Source organism: Cibotium barometz, chromosome 21 (assembly GCF_041138505.1).
Source record: "Cibotium barometz isolate CiBa-2024 chromosome 21, ASM4113850v1, whole genome shotgun sequence".
NCBI lineage: Eukaryota > Viridiplantae > Streptophyta > Polypodiopsida > Cyatheales > Cibotiaceae > Cibotium > Cibotium barometz.
The window spans coordinates 16,116,679-16,137,031 of NC_141066.1; the positions used below are offsets into that span (position 1 = coordinate 16,116,679).

The 20,353-nt window shown below is 45.6% G+C and overlaps 1 protein-coding gene across 1 annotated transcript in view; it reads right to left on the reverse strand.

Moving 5' to 3' along the window:
• Window positions 1-435: 435 nt before the first annotated feature.
• The window catches only part of LOC147626904 (uncharacterized), a 53,142-nt gene continuing 33,224 nt past the window's right edge, over window positions 436-20,353 (reverse strand). Inside the window, exon 3 of the mRNA XM_086815447.1 lies at window positions 436-2,103. Within this exon, the coding sequence (XP_086671573.1) occupies window positions 1,447-2,103 (657 nt within the window). The 3' untranslated portion in view covers window positions 436-1,446. The remainder of the gene's footprint in view (window positions 2,104-20,353) is intronic.

Here is a 20,353-nt window from a genome sequence, read left to right on the forward strand (position 1 = left end):
TCCTTTTTGCACTTAATTTGAACCAGCTTTTAAACCTATGATTTTGTTTTGCCTTGCCAATGTTAGATTGTTTCATAAATTGTATCATTGACTATAAAGTTTCAATTGTAAGTTTTACTTTTCGTACAATTAATCCAATTGGTGTAAGCCTATGCAAGAGACAAATGCCACTTCCTTGTTATAGTGTCTTTCAACACCACCTTCGTAAGGGATTTATCAATCGCCTTGCAAATATGGATCTCTATACCTACATTTGTTTTCCCACATCAAATGAAAAATTCCCAAATTATATAAAACCTCTTAATTATGAAATTTCCAAAATGCAAGATTTTTTCCATATTATCTAATATTGCGTTAATGGAGATCATCTCCATGCTTTGTCGACGAGGTTGATTGGCCTCAATCAAAGTGGTGTTTGTCCTACCTTCAAGAGGATTGAAACACAAGGTAGAGGTTTATTGCCATAGTTTTTCAAACTGGCCTGATGCGATAATGCACATCTTGATGCCACTGCTATCTTACCTTTTACACGGTGAGACATGACGAGGTGGTGGATACGTTGAAGTGTAGCACATACAACTGTGAGGAGATTTTATTGCTAAGTCCTCATCCGCCATGTGGGCCCTCGGGCATCTAGTGGATATCAGCATTGATCTTGACCTTCCATGAACACTACACAAACACCCACTACCACTATTTATACTGCCCTCCTCCATTCACTAGTCACCCCAAGTCCCGTAGCAATTCACTCATCCTCCAATCAGCATCCACCATCCATGAACCATTAACAAACAAAACTAGCATCATCACATTGCTACCCACATTAATCCTTTCATGCCCCATTGCAACAACGCATTCCAACTTGTCAACATCATGACAACGAAATTCTCAAAACTGCATAGTTCCTTGGCATTACATTTACCATGCAGCACACATGCAATTGAAGACCCAAATGTAACATCACATCAACCATAAGCACCATGATATACAATTCCTCGATCAATTGCAAGGTATCGACACACACAAATTTCCACTATACAATCTTGCCTTTGTGAAGCCCCCAAATACGACGCTCTACATTGAACAAGAAGAGACATGTGCCACCTTTTGAAGGCTGTTTCTGCCACCTGTGAAGCTGCAACTCTCTCAACAAATGTGCCAACACTATCATGCATGTCCATCACTGCCCTTCAACTAGCCTTCTGACCACTGACTGCAGTCGACCGAGGGCCTGCACCCCGCAGACATCTCAGTGCTCTCCCCATGCCCAGTGTACTAGACTGGCTGCTCAATATCTTCACTCGAGGTGCTAGCAGAAAACACCTTCACATTTACCATAATTGTTTTCTGCAATATCAATAATTTACTGTGATAACTTAAACAACACATGTATCTGACAAAACAACAAGCCAAAAAACTGTTCTCTAATCTGACCATAATTAATAATCAAATCCATCGACTTTGCATCACAGGTTGTACATGAGAATACAACTCATGACCAACTGTAATAGGTTGTTGGCCAAGCCGATTATTGGCAATATAAGCTTGTATGTTGCAAGGCATCCTCATCCTTTCCAAATAAGGCCACAACACCTCATTCAAGTAGTTATCATCTGTGCAACCATCAAAGGTGTCAGGAAATATGCAATTGTATGGATTATTCATGCAAGCTTTATATGGGGAGTCATCCACTAGGATTGTGTTATGGAAACCTAAACAAGGAAAGAAATGTCTCCAAATATGAGACAAGGGTTTGAAGTCAGCAACAACGTGAGCTTTATCGGGCCTTCGTATACGGCCATGTTGGTAACACGAGTCTTTGCTCCATAGCATAAAAAAAGGGAAATTTTGATGTGCTTGCTGCTCCAAAAATTTACACATGCTCAGAACATTCGCATGTGTCATTGTTGACCAGATTCCCACCCTGAAAATGGAAAAAGCTTTTTGCAAGAATTCAATGCATCCTGGTCGAAGCTGAATCCATTTTCTATTCTTTCTACAAACACCGGGTAATGAAGGGTTCTTATCCCATCTTTTGATAAGAACCCCATTCAAATCCAAGATAATATACAGTTCATTGTAATTCCTGAGCGGCAGATGGACCTGCAAAAAAGTTTAAACAGCACATCAGATACTGTATTTAAAAAAAGTGTGTATATACATGTGTGTAAGCCTCAATTGCTTGTTTAAGATAGATCCCCTTAGAATCAAGCATGCACAAGGTTGGGTTTTGGAAGAAGAGCACTTTTTGTGTTTTCTTTACTGATCACTGGTTTCTAGCTATTGATGTCCAATACCTGCCGGGTAAGGATTGCGCAAAACCAGGATCTATACAAGCTACAGCAGGTCAGCCCAACTCTAGTGAGTCCCCAAGTTCTCATGGAAAAAGAAAAGTCAGCCCAACTCTAGTGAGTCCCAAGTCCTCATGGAAAAAGAAAACATGGCATTTGTCTTGGGAAGAGTGAATCCCATGAAAATGCTTTGGTTGCATTGAAATGAGGCATACCAGGCTCAAAATGGAAAAAGTGTTGTTGAATGCTTTGGTTGCCATGAAATGAGGCATACCAGGCTCAAAATGGAAAAAGTGTTGTTCTTGGGTCATGGAGTAAAATTGAGCAAGAGGGGAATTTGGCAACATCAAAGAGATAAATATGTTGATGACATGAGTGGGGATGTCATAGCACAAGAGTCTACTCTATGCATGATAGAATAGATGATTTGAGGCTTTGTGAGAAGACTACTTCCATGGAATCAAGATCACACTTAAGTTTATGTGAAGTTTGGGAAATAATTTGAGCTTTTCATATATATGTGTGTGTGTACATATGTGCATGTATACACACATACACGTACATAAGTGCATATACATACACGTGTGTGTGTGTGTGTGTGCACGCACACGTGAGAGAGAGAGCGGTCGGACAGGCCTGGACAGTAAAACCAGCAACAGGACTGGCCAACTCGGCATGCAGACCCATATATGCATTGGTTCACGTTGTTCACGTCACCAATGGTCCCCTTCACAACATCCCTCTCCAAGGGACTCCCCGAATAGTTCCGACTCTCCTCCACCGGCACGGCATCATGGGGCTACTCGATTTCCAGGTTCCTCCTCCATGCCTTGTGAGTAACAAACTCAGTCATTGAAGCTTTGAAGGCTCCCAAGTCCAACAAGAAGATGGGTGAAGCCGTCATCTACTTCCTACGACTCTCTTGTGTGCTCCCCTTAGTGAAGGAGATACCACAGGCGGAAGCATAAACAGTAGACATATGAGAGAGTGCAAAGGAGATTGAGGGAGTTGGACAAGATCACCTTTTATAACAGTAGTAAAGCTTTACAATGGCAATGGCCAGCAACTGAGTGTTGAACTATGTGCAAGGGAAAATGGATGAATGAGTGAATAATGGGAAACTCCTTATATAGTGCAGTACGGACCTGGCCGACTGGCCTTGGACAAAATAAATAAGAGAAAACAGATAAAATACCAAATAAATGGTAGATGCCCAAAACACTGAGATGCACAGATTCTAACACCCCCTTTGCAACTCATAGTGTGCAAGAGTCGAAAGAAATAAGACCATGAAGATGCAACCATGGACCCTCCAACACCGCGAATACTCGAATTACCTCGGAGAGAGCACCCGCCAACCTGTTTCCTCAAAATAAGATGCCACCACGAACAGCAAGGAACTTTGCTTGGCCACGAATTCCTACACAAGTGTGCAGTGAACTCCAAGAATAGATGATGAGCTGCTGGACACACCATGCCCATAATCCCCAACAGTGGACGGAACACATCACGTCCCAAAAGCCTCGAACAATGAACTTGGAGCAATTCCAGTTCATAATCTTAGCTGTAACAAAGATAACCAAGACCTGCTAGATGTCTAATGCTTGGAACTCTGAATCACGGTCCCCACGGAGCAATAGGTGGAGCTGTAATCAATCCCCTCTCCTGCCCACAAGCCTCTTCTGGCTGGAAGCACATGGGGGGAAACTACATGTATAAGCTTCCAATGAGCATAGTTGGGTCCTTTCAACTTGTCATCCTTGTTCGTACAAGAGGGAGCCATATCCACAGCAACAAAGAACAAATCTCAGCTCGCGGGACAGCAGCAAAACAGTCCAAGAGCCACCGGGAACCTCCTACAGGAAGGGCAGGGACTCGTGGAGGAAGGAGGAAATGTATAGCCACTTGTCTGGCAACTCCACATGCAAGAGAACTCACCAAATCTGATGCCGGAGCAGAATTTGCAGCCAAAACTCCAACGCTTGCCTCTGTAGACGAAAACGCAGCCAACAAACTGGCCGGCAGCAAGAAGGGCTGGCTGGACCAGAACATGCAGCAATGTGTGAAAACGCAGCCACTGTTTGGGGCTGATCTTCAGCCAAGAGGAGATAGGGCGGAAAACGCAAGGCAAAGATATGACGGTGGGCTTATTTGCAGAGCTTGGAGCAGCCTGGACCTAAGCATATGATACCATGAAGGAGATAGAACAGGCGGAAGCATAAACAGTAAACATATGAGAGTGCAAAGGAGATTGAGGGAGTTGGACAAGATCACCTTTATAACAGCAGTAAAGCTTTACAATGGCAATGGCCAGCAAACTGAGTGTTGAACTATGTGCAAGGGAAAATGGATGAATGAGTGAATGGGAACTCCTTATATAGTGTAGTAGGGACCTGGCCGACTGGCCCTAGACAAAATAAATAGGAGAAAATAGATAAAATACCAAATAAATGGTAGATCCCCAAAACACTAAGATGCACAAATTCTAACACTTAGTCCCCTTGTTAATCTCTATTTAATGTGCCGATTATCTTACTGGTCATCAACTTCAGTTGCTCTTTTCTCTCAGTTGTGCTCTTGCTCATTCCACCAAGGAACAAGAATTGGTATCAGAGCACACCTGCATAACGCCATGAACTGATGCAGACCTGAGAGCCAAACACCACCCTAGAGCCGAGCGCCACCTGGCACCATCTCAGAGCCCGGAGCTACCACTTCAGAGCCCGCTACCACAAGTTCTGCCACCTGATCTGCTGGCTAGTTTGGGCGGCACCACCAACCTTGCTGCCAGCTGCCAGCCAAGTTGGGCAGTGCAAGTCAACAAGGTCCGCCAGTTCCAGCTGAGCCGCCCGAGTCCGTATATCTCAGCCACCACCACCGCCACCGCCGCTTGGCTGTTTCTAGAGGATGAGAGCTGCTACTGCTCATCTGTTGCCTGGACCCCCCTCAGGTCTTCTACACACCTGTTGTCTGCTGCTAGTCAGCCTTGAGGCACACTTACTGCTGTTGCTCAGAGGTTTTCAACATCTCTAACACAGGTAAAGGCAAAAGTGCTACCAGCCTCATGGGCTTCTCCAAATACACAGAGGTGATGGTGCTGCCTAGAGGCTTGCACTCTTCTCTGGATCGTGATAGTCTTCTACTGTCGACACAGTCACAAGGTGGAGAGTGTCGGCGGTGATACGCAGATGATGTGAGAGCCCTATGGCCTGCCCATGAATGGCTGCAGACGCCAACTCCGTGCTCCAATCTGTCTGTAACTATTTGGCCCTCCTAGCTCTATTTCACATGATGAAACCCATGCCCGGACACCAGATAGGTGGAAGAAGACATGGGGACAATGACGCTTTTTCAAAAAGCATCTCCAGGGCCAAAAAGCAAGGCCCTAAAGCTAGAAAAGCAGAACAAGAACTTTTGACTAAAGTCCAATAATATTTTACTATTAAAAAGACCAAAAGCAAAGTAAAAGGCAAAAGCAAAGCAAAAGCATCACTTTTTGGCAAAAAGCAAGGCTTCCCAAAGTATAAAAGAAGCATGAGCCTCTCTTGAGCATCAAGTTGAAGAAGAACCTCTTCATAGCGTTGCCATCTTCGTTGAAGCATGGAGATCGTCTTCTCCATCATCATCTACTTGATCATGAACCAAATCATGGACTTTTTCATCTCCTCGCTAATTCAAAGTGCCTCCATCAACTGTTGTGCCATGTCATCACCTGTCCGTACGGCTGTACGGATCCGTACAACCATACGAAACTATATGGCCTGAAAATTTCAAAAACCCTAAAACTTGTCAGAATGCACAGTGGAAGACTAACGCACGTAGGAGATGCATCACCATCGAGCTCCACCAACACCCCAACGGGCACTGCAGCATCCCTCCACCGGGCTCCCATCTCCCGGTGAGCTGCCTCCCAAAACACCGGCCAAAGGAGATGATTATGACAAGGTGCCACTCTAGCCTATATATGGCTCTTCAACTTCCCATGCTTCCCACTTATGGGATAATCCAAGACACCTTCTAGCCATAGATCACAAGCTCGAAATCGCCAACCTTCCAACAAAACTACCCCAAAAACCCTAAAATTTACTTTTTGGAGGTTTTTATCACCCGAAAACCATTAAAACAGGTTTTATATCAATTTTTTGGCCAGAAAGAGTTTTTTCCATGGTTTTCTTCATCGACAAGACTGTAGGAGAGCATGCCTCCTCTCTAGGTTAGGCACGGCGGCCGGTGGCGGAAGTGCTTTGGCGAGGTGCGGAGGGGGGCACCACACGTGGGGAGAAGAGGGGGGGGGGGGGGGGCTCTCGGAAGAAGAAGGGTTCACCTACTAGGGAAGGGGGGGCAGGGGCTACGAGGTCAGGCTCACCAAAGGCTGTGTGAAGAAGGCATTTTTCCCAGCCCTAAAAAAGGGAGTTTAGGGTGCTTTATTTGTTTTATTTGGGATTTTTGTGTCTTTGCTACTGGCCGACAGCCTTTAGGCTGGCCGACCAGCAGTCCCACAGACTATATATAGGTTAGCCTCATCGTTCATCATTTTGTACCACTTCTTGACCATATCCAGTACCATATGCTGCTGCTGTTGCTGCTGCCGGCGCATTCACCATACCTGCGTTATCATCATCGCTTGTCAGCCTCAGCACATCAGCGTTTTACTACTGGCTACACCTTGGGACAGCAGCCCACTATATGCCGCAGGCCACACCATGGGACAGCAGCCCTCTCTGCTACAGTAGAGCATATCAGCGTTTTATCTTCAGCTCATGGGACAGCAGCCCTCTCTGCTACATAGAGCACTTCAGCGTTTTTCTTCAGCTCACACCATTGGGACAGCAGCCCACGCTCTGCTACAGTACAGGACATCATCGTTTTATCATCAGTACTCTCTCAGACAGCAGCCCACTCTTTGCTACATCACACTCGGGACGGCAGCCCTCTCTACTCTTCACCACCCTTCAAGTACGCAGCACCCTTGTCACCAGAGCCTGCACCCTTCAGGTCTTGCAGCACCCTTGTCACCAAAGCTTGCACCACTACACCACTGGAGATAGCAGCCCTCTCTGCTCTTCATCTACCACTTGTGACTTCAGGTACCGTAGCACCCTTGTCACCAAAGTCTGCATCACTTCCTTGTAAGGGCAAAAGAGACCAAAGGACCAAATATATGCAAGATCAAAGTAAAACACAGTATGAAATGGTGATGTGAATATAAAAGATGAAGTCCAATACAGGAGCTCTATGTGAGACTCCAGATAAGCAGAAAGAACTGATGTCCCATAAAACGCGGATAACAAAGCTGGAGTGACCTTGATGAAGGCACCATTATAAGCCTGAAGCAAACGCCGAAGACCACTTGATGTAGACGATGAAGTGAGCCTGATGTAGGCGATGTAGTTCAGCAACAGTAGGTGATGTTAACGCTGCTGTTAGCCTGATGAAGGTGACGAAGTCAGCCTGATGTAGGCGATGCAGGAGAACCTGATGTAGGAGGCGAAAAAGCTACGGTGAGGCGGATAGTTAACGCTACGCATAAACTGGCTGTAGGCAGTGACAAGCTGCAGTTAACGCAGCGCATGAACTGGCTGTAGGCGACCTGTCTGCTGACCAGCAAGAGATGGCAATGCAGTTGTGAGGCGACCAGGGCACAAGCGTTGGAGCTCTGATGTGAGGCGACTAGGGCATGAACGATGGAACGCTGCTGTGAAGAGAAACGCAGATGCGCCTGGTCCACGTAGGTTGGTGATGGAGAACACGAGAAGGGTCTCATATTTATATGAGAATTTTAATGACCAGCAAGTCGGCCCTTTTTGGGCTGCCTGTTTTAGGTATATTTTCACATACCCCCTCTCAGACCAAAAAGGGATCATGAGAGAAGATGAGGGGAAAAAGATGGTTGTCGAAGATGAGAATTTCTGTGGTTTGACCAGGGTACGGCATCTGGGAATGAGAAGTACTGGAAGAATGCCACAACACAAGAGGTTTTCACATGCATGAATGCCCATTTTTGGGTTTTCATTTATACATGCGCCCCAAACACATAAAACAGAATGCTGTGCATAGGGAATGCAAGATGGAAAATAAATGTAATGCAGTGGGTTTTCATAGGAGCCGTGCCCTCATGAGGTTTTCACTAACTCATGTGCCTGATACAAAAATGGTAAAAAATGAAGGGAGAGGCAGATCCCCCTCTCAATGAGCGGAGGGTGATGGTGGTAGACTGATGCCGATCCGATTGCGAAGACGCTCAAGAATGGGACGGTTGACGGACTTCGTAAGGATGTCTGCTTGGTTGACTGCCATAGAAATGTACTGGAGTCGGATGGTACCAAGCTCAACCTGTTCCCTGTTAAAGTGAAAATGGACACCCACATGCTTGGTACGATTTTAAAAAAAAATAGGGTTTCCAGCAAGAGCAATCGCACTTTGACTGTCGACGACGATGGTAGAGGCAGTGTCAATGGAGACGCGCATCTCGGAAAGAAGTTGACGAAGATACATAACCTCAGTGGTGGCATCATAGAGGGCCCGATATTCGGCCTCTGCTGCAGAACCTACAACAGTGTCCTGCTTTTTGCTAGACCAAGATGTAGGGTTTGAGCTGTTAGGGTTAGGGTTTGGAAGGTACTTCAACAGGAGGCGTGAGAGTGAGAGAGAGGAACACGACTGCTCATGTATTGATTGTTAAAATGAAGTACAATAGCCACGTAAAAGATGTGACCCTAATAGTGTGTTCACATGGTCCGGTCATAAATAGTGCCAGGTGGACCAAATCACTTATAAACCTTTATAAGTGAAACTAAGCTAAACTGGGGGGAAAAAATCTCCACTAACTGAAGTAAAAAGTGCCCCAGTAACCTACTGATGATCACTAGCACTCCCCTGGGTACATACACAGCATAAAACCCAACAAACCCCCCTGGAGTGATATGTGATCACTGTACATCATCCACCAAAAGGAAACAAATTCCAAGCAATGCGGAATGCTTCGAATTTCGGACGTGGTAATGCCTTGGTGAAGATGTCTGCAACATTCTGATCTGTAGGGCAGTAAATCAAACTGATATCACCTGCCTGGAGTCGCTCTCGAACAAAGTGATAGTGAATCTCAATGTGTTTCGTGCGAGCATGAAACACAGGATTCCTGGCCACAGCAATGGCACTCTGACTATCAGTATAGATAGGTGTAGGCTCCTCCACTGAAATATCCATATCAGTCCTAAGACAACACAGCCAAACACACTCAACAGTAGTAGTGTAGGCTGCTCTGTACTCTGCCTCACAAGACGAAGTGGCCACTGTGGTCTGTTTCTTGCTTAGCCAAGAAATACATGAAGAGCCAAGAAAGAAACAATTTCCACTAGTGGAATGTCTGGTATCAAAATTACCAGCCCAATCTGAATCGCTGTAAGCATATAGCTGCATGTCACCCCCCTCAAGATAAAGCAATCCAAGAGACAATGTACCCTGCAAATACCGAAAGCCAAACGATGTGCAGCCAATGCAATGACACTCCTAAGTGTTGACATACGGGATGTAGGAGCAAATGTCTCCTCATAATCAATGCCCTTCTTCTGTGCATAGCCCTTTGCAACTAGACGGGCTTTGTACCTGTCAATGGATCCATCTGCATGTCTTTTCAACTTATAGACCCACTTAGTACCAATGGCTTTCTTGCCTTTGGGCAGATCAACCAAATCCCATGTTTGATTCTTTTTAATAGAATCAAGTTCATCCTGCATGGCTTTGTTCCAATGCACATTGTCTCGTGCGTCCACAATGAATCAGGCTCATCATCATCCTGTAAACTGGCTACCATAACCATATTTAAATCCATGATGTGTGCATGCTCATTGGTCCGTGTCTCCCTACGAGTACGGCCAGCAAGAGGAGCATCTAGATGGCTGTCCTGTAATGTCCTCAAATACCATCTAGGTATATGTCTAAACTGTGGAGCCTGTTGCCCCATATTTGGCTCAACTTCTGGCTCAATCTCTTGCTGAATTTCTGCACCATCTTCATGATTAGTTGGCTGTCCTGCACCCTCATGAGTTGGATCACCAACTGTGGAATGAAACTCCATAGGTAGCAGGCCTTCAAACACATCATTTTCAGCCTAATTTGCATCATAACCAGCCATGGATATTTCTGATTTTTCATCAAAAATCACATCCCGACTAGTGAATATCTTCTTGGACAGTGGGTCATATAACCGGTAGCCCTTGCTCTCACGGCTATACCCAACAAAAATACATTTTGTGGCTTTATCATCCAACTTCCTCCTCAACTCTTTGGGTATGTGTGCATATGCAAGAGACCCAAAAGTACGGAAGTGTGATACCGAAGGCTTGCGGCCATGCCAAGCCTCAAAAGGAGTAATTGAAACCAATGCCTTTGTGGGACATCGATTCAAAATATGACAAGCAGACATAACAGCTTCCACCCAAAAGATATGTGGTAGCTTCTTTGCCTTTAACATACATCTGGCCATCTCCATGAGTGACCGATTCTTCCTTTCTGCAACCCCATTTTGCTGTGGAGTATAAGGAGTAGTATACTGATGCTTGATACCTCTACTCTCAAGAAAGGAATTCAACATGTGTGACACATATTCCCCCCCCCCCCCCCCCCCCCCGCGGTCAGAACGGAGAGTCTTAACCTTGCATCTTGACTCTGTTTAAGCAAGTGCTACAAAGGCCAAAAATGCATCATATACCTGTGATTTCTGTGTCAACGGATAGACCCTACATATACGAGAGAAGTCATCAATAAATGTAGCAAAGTAGAAGCAACCTCCTAATGACTTCGTCTGCATGGGACCACAAAGATCACTGTGTATAAGCTGCAACTTTGCAGTTGCTCGTAGAGCCTGATCATGTGGAAAGAAAAACCGATGCATTTTTCCCAAAATACATGCTTCACATATGTGATCTGGAGGCTTCTCCATAAGAGGTAGGTCTGTCAACATGTTATGTCGCTGCATAAGCATAAGACTACCAAAATTTACATGCCCCATGCGAGCATGCCATAACTCCACATCAACCATAGTTGGAGTAAGAGTGAATGCATTATAAGCAGACTAATCCACTGGCTGAAATGCATCCAACTGATAGAGTCCATGACATAATGTACCAGTAAGCATCAAGGTCAAAGCATTAGCTTTGTCTCTGACCATGCATTTGTCATCATCAAAGTTGACTTGCATACCACACTGTGCTAAAGAAGAAATGGACAACAAATTCTTCTTTATCCCTGGTACATACAAGGCATCTGTAAGGCGAAGGATAGAGCCATCAATGGTTGTGAGCTGAATTTCCCCAATGCCACGAACTGGATATGAAGCATTATTGGCACACTGAACAGTTTTGCCAACAGGGGTAGGGCATACATTACAAAAAAAATCCCTGCGAGATGTGATATGCTTTGAAGCACCACTATCAAAATACCATGTACATGCATGCTCAGTTACACTGAGTGCCTGTGAAGACCAAGAGGCATCATAACTGCATGTGTAGAAACAGTAATCCCTGTCTTCAACAAAGGAAGCAGTCTCCGGAGGAGCTTTAGAGGCATCATTTACAAACATTCCTTTGCCTTCTCTTTGGCAATCCTCTTCCTACACTCTGTGATGTAGTGACCTGGCTTCTTACAGTAATGGCATTTGCCCTTCTTCTTGGGCTGTCCATCACCTTTCTTGGTATCCTCAGATGAACCACCATCACCTGAATTCTGATTTGAACTCTTTGGCTGAACCTTGCCTTTCCCTTTTTGACCTGTCGTAAATGCTTGTTCAGCACTTGTGTTCATGTTCATGTTCTTCCTGATTTGCTCTTCCTATAACAAGAGAGCAACAAGTTCCTGATACTTCAGGGGCTCAACAGCATTCCTCATGCTGAGGTTCAAAGAGGTATGAAAAGCCAAGTGGGATCTTGGCAAAGAGTTTAAGGTGGTGGATACAAGCTGTGTTTCAGGAATAATCTCATCCACATTGATGAGTTGCTCTCTCAAATCCTGCAGCTTGTTCAAGTGGCTAGACATATCATCTCCTTCATGCATCTTCTAATTTTCCAGCTCTCTTTTCAAAAATGAGATCCGTGCCTCATTACGAGCAGCATACATCAGCTCCAAAGTCACCCATGCATTCCGTGAAGAGCCAGCTGAACGAATATGAGGTATAATAGACCTCTGTACTGACAATGCAATAAGTGATAAGGCTTGTGCAGCTTTGGCATCCCATGTCTTCTGAGCATTTGTTCTTTGAACAAGTCAGCCACTGACCTGGTGCCTGTGCCTGTTGTTCCTCTTCCACGAGCACCCCCTTGGGGAGGAGTCTCTGGAGCCAATGGACCTGGACGTGGTTCATCACCACTAACAAAATCCCAAAGACCTTTTGCCACGAGCACATTTCTCAGCATAAAACTCCACAAGGAGTAATTCATGCCATCCAACTTGTCTTCCTTAGACAAGTACGTGAACACATCACTCTGCTGTTGATTTGCCATTATGCCAGTGCACAATGTTGTACCTGTGTATCAAAAAACCCAATAGCAACAACCCTGAAAGCAACTGTACTCCACTGAGTACAACTGTACTCAGTGAGTACTACTGACCCAAATATGCCTGCACTCTCAATCCTCTGAATGTGTAACACAATGCACCACTGACTGAGTAGAGCAACAAAAGTGGCTCACACAGTGCCAAATTGCCCAAAAATGCCCAAAATTTTTGCACCCAGAGCCTTGCAAAAAACCTATAGAGATTTCTTTGCAAGAAAACCTCCCTGTATCTCCCAGAAAACTTTCACAGAGAAAATGCCCAAATTTCAAAACATGTAAAGCTTACCAAAAATGTGTTTTGCAGGTACACTCGGCTGTAGGCTGTACGGAACAATAGCAGTGTACTGGGCAACTGTACGGAGCAGACTGTCCAGAGTAGAGTACTGTATGGAGGAGAAGCGACTGTACGAGGCTGCAGGCATTGATCGACTGCTGTACGGAAACAGTCGGCAGGTACTGTACGGAAACAGCTGTCGCCTGTGTGGACAGACAGGTGCTGGTTTGCTACAGGTATACGTAGCAGGTGCTGCTGGTCGCCTGCAGGTATAGTACGGAGCTGCAGGTACTGGGCGACTGTGTACGGAGCACAACAGTCTGATGGCGTGGGACTGTACGTGCAACTGCAGGGTACGGAACAGAACAGGCGAAGAGCCTGTACGTACAGGGCAGCTTATGGCAAACCAGTACGGACAGTTGCAGCTATACGGGCAGGACAGGCAAAGGCAACTGATAGCGTGGAACTGTACGGGCACTGATGGCGAGTGACTGAGTGGCTGCAGCTGAACTGAAAGCAGGCAAACTGATGGCTATGTTCTGTACGGACAACTAGGCTAACTTGCTCTGATACCAAATGTAGGGTTTGAGCTGTTAGGGTTAGGGTTTGGAAGGTACTTCAACAGGAGGCGTGAGAGTGAGAGAGAGGAACACGACTGCTCATGTATTGATTGTTAAAATGAAGTACAATAGCCACATAAAAGATGTGACCCTAATAGTGTGTTCACATGGTCCGGTCATAAATAGTGCCAGGTGGACCAAATCACTTATAAACCTTTATAAGTGAAACTAAGCTAAACTGGGGGAAAAAACCTCCACTAACTGAAGTAAAAAGTGCCCCAGTAACCTACTAATGATCACTAGCACTCCCCTGGGTGCAGACACACGAGGTCACCAGCCCAGTCGGAGTCCATGTAACCATGCAAGGAGATCCCACGATTGTAGTGAAGTCCATACAAATAGGTACCTGCTACATAGCGAACATCCCTCGTTGCTGAACTCCAATGTGGCTCTTTGGGAGCATTGAAATACTGGCTCAAAATGGGGAGATATCAAGACGAGAATTTGTGAGCCAAATAAGTTTCCCAACCACTTGACGGGAGGCTCGCTCTTCATGTGGAGGTGAGTCCACTTTCTTTGATAGTTTAACGGTGGGATCCAATGGAGTGGCCACAGGGATAGCACCATCAGGAAAATAGTAAGTAATGAGTTGGAGACAGTATTTATGTTGAGACACGAAAATACCATCAGGATGTTGGATCACCTCCATGCCAAGGAAATATGAGAGAAGGCCGAGGCCATGATATCAATCATTTTGGCTTGATGGGAACCTGAAATAATTAGGTCATCGACATACAGTACAAGGTAGCAAACCAGCACCTGATCAGTGTGAATATAGAGATTGGGGTCACAGTGTGTAACATGCGGAAGCTCTGGGGGTCTTCTTTCAGCCCTAAACACCATTGGAAACAAGTTGATGCAAAACGCAGACATGAAGAAAGAGTAGAGAGAGAGAGAGATATGGCTGGAAATTCAGTATATTCGTATAGTACAAAAAGGTACTCATTCCACAGCTCTAGGCTACCTTGTAAAAAGGGTGAACATCACCAAAATCTGCCCTACTCTAAGGACCCAACTCATAAAGAGTTGAATGCCTAGAACAATGAGCACATTTGCTATTTATATGCTTCCTGGACACTTGGGGCATACTGGCCGACTGCTGGTCGGCCAGGCTACAATGCATTAAATGCTCTTAAACATTGCCCGACTGGATTTCTTCACTTGTCATGATGCGCCTGCAGCCCGCCTTGTCCTTTGGTTCAGCCGACCACCTCTGTAAGCAGCCGACAGCAGTCTTGTACAGCCGACAATCCTTGTCTCAGCCAACTATCTTTCCTTTCTTCTAACACAGCTGAAAGGACATCCTCTTCATGCCCTCCAAGCCTACACTGTCCACTTCTGTATCTTGTGCTCCAAGTCCTAGCTCTAATGGTCTTTTTCTGGCTGCCCCTTCTGGATTAGCCCTGAGAAGGTACATGAGCATGTCATGCACATGACAAACTGTGATGGGTGAAAACCTTGGCTGTGAAAAAATTTGTCGATGCGATGATACCACGCCCGGGGTGCTTGCTTAAGCCCATAAAGAGCTTTATGTAGGCGAAAAACTTTGTCCTCAAGACCAGGGAGAGGGAATCCCGGAGATTGGTCAACATAGACCTCCTCGTGAAGAATGCCATTTAAAAAGGCACTCTTAACATCCATCTGATAGATTGGCCATTTATGGTGGGCAGCCAGATTGAGTAAAAGACGGATTGTGGTCATCCGAGCAGTGGGAGCAAAAGTCTCGTCGAAATCAATGCCTTCTTTTTGGCGAAAGCCTTGCACGACAAGCCGGGCTTTGTAATTGTCCAGGGTACCATCGGCTTTAAATTTCATTTGGTTCCAATGACTTTCTTATGACGAGGGTGATCCACAAAGGACCACGTGCCATTACAGTCAATGCTTTCAAGTTCGAGTTCCATGGCCTTTTTCCAGGATGAAATTTTAATAGCATCTTTCCACGAAGTTGGCTCATCATGTGCCACATAGTCTGCAAAAGAAACAGAGACAAAGGAGGCACAAGGGGCGAGTCTGGTGGAATCGACGAGGACCATCCAAAGGGATATCAAAGGGAAGTATACCAAAATCACGCATGGTTTGTTGATACCAGCGAGGTAAAGAGTCCCTGGGTGGTTGACGAGAGGAGGAAGCCTCCTCAATAGGTGGAGTTGTAGGTAACTGATGGGGTTCATTTGGCACAGTCTGAGATTCTTGTTCAGTTGGTATGGGCAGCGGAAGGCGAAGTAAGTCTCGCTCATCAAAGACTATGTCTCGACGAACGAAAACTTTGTTTGATCTTGGATCAAAAACTTTGTAAGCCTTTCAGAAGAGTATCCCACAAAAATGAGCAACTCACTCCTTGGCTCAAGCTTGCCCTTGTATCATTCGGTGAGTATATGCTAGACATCCAAAGACACGAAAGTGGAAAACGGTTGGCTTTTCGCCAAAGAAAGCCTTAAATGGGGTCCTATGGGGAACAACAACCGTGGGGCAACGGTTCAGAAGATACACCGCAGTGTTGACCGATTCTGATAAGAGATGTTCAAGTAGCTCAGCTGCAAAAAGCATGAAGCGTGCCATATCCATGACCGTTCCGTTCTTGCGCTCAACCACTGTGACATGTGAGAGCTTATGACCGTCGTAAACACAACCTTAGTCTAACTAAACCGCACTTAATGATGTTTAAGAGACAGATATGTGTCAATGCAATGCAGCTATATTAGATGAATGAATGATGTTACAATGAGATCCAAAAGGATCTGTACTGCTGAATATGCTGCCTATATGCTGAATATGCGGGATGAACTGCTGTCCACTATCTTTCCCTTGTCTCCTGGGAAGGAAACGCTGAAGGGAGGCTTTGAAACAGATGCTGAATGCTGACCTGATGATGAAACGCAAACTGATGGGCTGAACTGAATGCGTTTGCTGATGATGATGCTGAGGATGATGCGTTTGCTGATTATGGTGCTGATGATGATGCGTTAGCTGTAACTGCTGCTGATGATGAGCCTGAAACGCTGATGATCCAGATGAGGATGCGCTTGAATGGCTGAATGGAGAGGCGCCTGTATATATATGCAAACATGCTGCTGGTCAGCCAGCATAAGGACTGTCGGCCAGATGCCATGTCCATAAATGCTGTCGGCTGCCCCATAAATGCCTGTAAAAATGCCTATAAATGCCAATAAAATATCTGATGGCTCCTGATGATGTCTATGATGCTAATATGATGCCATGTCACTGTACACCTGACTGGTGTGCACATGACATTCCCCGCTGCTAAACTGTTGCTGGGTGATAAACCTGGCAACCTTCGACTCCTCTGTGATCCTTCTCCTCCGAACCACTGCCCCCTTCTGTCTTCTGCTGGGACTGAGGCCGTCTGCAGGAGTGAAATCCTTTGAGCCAAGACTCTATGTACTACGGGAACTGTATGGCAAATACTTGAGTCACCCCTAACCTGCCTGTGGAAACCTTTCACCTACCATCAACATCGTACCTGAAGCTCTGAACCTACTGAGGCGATGTTGGAGCAAACTTCCGTCTTCTGTGGAAGAGAAACCCCCTGCTGCTGCCAGTTGAAATCCAAAACTTATGTCTTCCTTTGATGATGGATGTCATTCTTCCCTGAGAGTTCATGGGCAACATGTATGCAAGACTGACTGCTAAGATGACTGCTAGGATGACTGCTATGCAAGCCATGTGCAACCCTATATGCTGTGCAAGAATGCAGATGAATGGGTTCCTGATGCAGACCTAAGCGGAAATCCCTAAGGGTGGCTTGCAAAATTTTGAGAACTGGGTTTAACTGTGCGGAAGCGATAAAAATGATGACTGACTGAATGACTGATGAACTGAACATGCTCTAAGGCTGGTTACCCTGTAACGCTCTGATACCAATGTGACATGTGAGAGCTTATGACCGTCGTAAACACAACCTTAGTCTAACTAAACTGCACTTAATGATGTTTAAGAGACAGACAGATATGTGTCAATGCAATGCAGCCATATTAGATGAATGAATGATGTTACAATGAGATCCAAAAGGATCTGTACTGCTGAATATGCTGCCTATATGCTGAATATGCGGGATGAACTGCTGTCCACTATCTTTGCCTTGTCTCCTGGGAAGGAAACGCTGAAGGGAGGCTTTGAAACAGATGCTGAATGCTGACCTGATGATGAAACGCAAACTGATGGGCTGAACTGAATGCGTTTGCTGATGATGATACTGAGGATGATGCGTTTGCTGATTATGGTGCTGATGATGATGCGTTAGCTGTAACTGCTGCTGATGATGAGCCTGAAACGCTGATGATCCAGATGAGGATGCGCTTGAATGGCTGAATGGAGAGGCGCCTGTATATATATGCAAACATGCTGCTGGTCGGCCAGCATAAGGGCTGTCGGCCAGATGCCATGTCCATAAATGCTGTCGGCTGCCCCATAAATGCCTGTTAAAATGCCTATAAATGCCAATAAAATATCTGATGGCTCCTGATGATGTCTATGATGCTAATATGATGCCATGTCACTCTACACCTGACTGGTGTGCACGTGACAACCACTCCATTCTGTGAGGGAGAGTTGGTGGAGGTGAGTTGGCGTTGAATGCCATGATCTTGCAAAAACTGAGAAAATTGATGGGAGATAAATTCACCCCCATTGTCACTACGAGCAGTTTACCCCTCTAAGGTTTACAAGTGTGTTTTTTTTTAAGAGTTTACAATATATATATCCATATATATATATATATATATATATATATATATATACAAAACACAAAAGCAAAAGCCAAACTTAGCTTTTGGGGGGCTTTTAGTTTTTGTAGAAACCTTTATAAACCCCCTTAAGTGGGCTTCTTACCACACATCTCTCAAGTTTTCAAGCTCTCAAGCTCTCAAGTTCACTCACACTTTTGTTGTGCAAAGATCGAATTTTCTCTCCACTTACCCTCTTCACGATGTCGACCCAAGAATCAGAGTTGGAGCCCCTTGTGGAACGCGAAGGCTTGCCGGCTACGGAAGGTACCGATGCCGATCTTTTTGACGATTTTGTGTCAAAATCACATTTCCAAGAGTTCAAAGTAGCTCTCGAAGCTTCTTCTATCAAAAGTACGTAGCGGAAAGCGTGAGACATAGGCACAGAGAGAAAGAAAACAAATCTGCATAATGATGAAGAAGCAATGATACAATCAGCCCTGTGCAAGGGGTGGTCCCCGTATGTGTGGGCATGATGAACTACTCCCCTGAGGGAGAACCCGCACCTGGAAGCCCCTGTCAGAGTGAGTACAAATGAGCAGGAGGCAAGCCTTATATAGCCCCAAGATGAGCTGGCCGACTTGCTGCAGAAAAGTCTCACGACTGGACAAAAAAATAAACATGTGATAATGGGTGGCCAACCCTACAACCAAGGGCCTAAACATGAGGAAAAAATAAGGTGCTGCCCGGGATAAATCTGGGCACCCCTGATACACAACTTGGGCACACTACCAGGAGATGAATAATGCTAACACCCCCTCTCAGATCCTGGGAGTGAAACCGGTCCAAGAAGCTCGAACCTCCAAAGCAAGTCGAAAAGTCGATCTGCTCCCACCTCTGCCACTTGCTCCAAGAAACTGCTCCCGATCCAGAAGGCCAACAAAATCCAAAGAATGAACCACCAGATGTCCATATCACCGACCCAATCTATCACACCTGTCACACAATGTGCTCCCTCTTCAGCCCAAGAAAGGATGTCGTCTGACTCTACCTCCAAGAAAAAAAATCTGCTCCTTAGAGAACACCGCCAAACTGTCTCCCTGTTGGCACCCCCTCTAGACACCCTAGAGGCCCACAATGTCTACATCAACCCTGGTACTCAAGCCTCCCACTTTGAGCTTGTTGAGCACCAATCTCCAAATACAAGGTTTCCGGATCTCCATGTATCCCTCGGTCCAAGAATGCCTCTCTGTCCTGCTAACACTCCAAGTGGAAGAAACATACCTCCAACACTGTAGAGCTGACAACCTTGCTGAAACCTGACCTTTAAAACCTGTATCCATAACTCGCCGTCGCGTGATGGGACTACTACTCACACACCCCTATGAGTCACCCAATCACATGGCAACACCCCCTGAGCTCTTTGGTGTTAACTATGGCACTAAGCTCAAGAAAGCTCTCCTGCCAAAACTTGACACCCCTAGCTGGCAAGCTCCCAACCAAACTAGTCACGTGTCCATGTGGAACCAACCATCCACAACTCATCATCCCAAAGCACAATCTGATGTCAATCATCTGCTCCAAACTGCTGCTCCACTGGTACCTACCTGCACCCATTGAACCTGTACACCTGCCATGCATCATGTATACCTGTGAACCTCGACAACGGCTCTCGTCACCAAGTGACCTGGCCTGTCTCTGCATGAATGCCGATATCACCCTGTACACCAAGCTCCCAAATCAATGCTTATCCTAAGGATGAAGACTCCTCTGCCTGTACCCTGTAATCCAGAAGGCCATCAGCCTAGGGAATAGGAGTGGCTCACTGCCAACTAACCATATCCCCCTCTCAGGGTGAACACCCTGAGAACCTAAAGGAAACACATGTACACCAGTAAAACTATGCTAAACTGGCACAAACTCATAGACCCCCTCT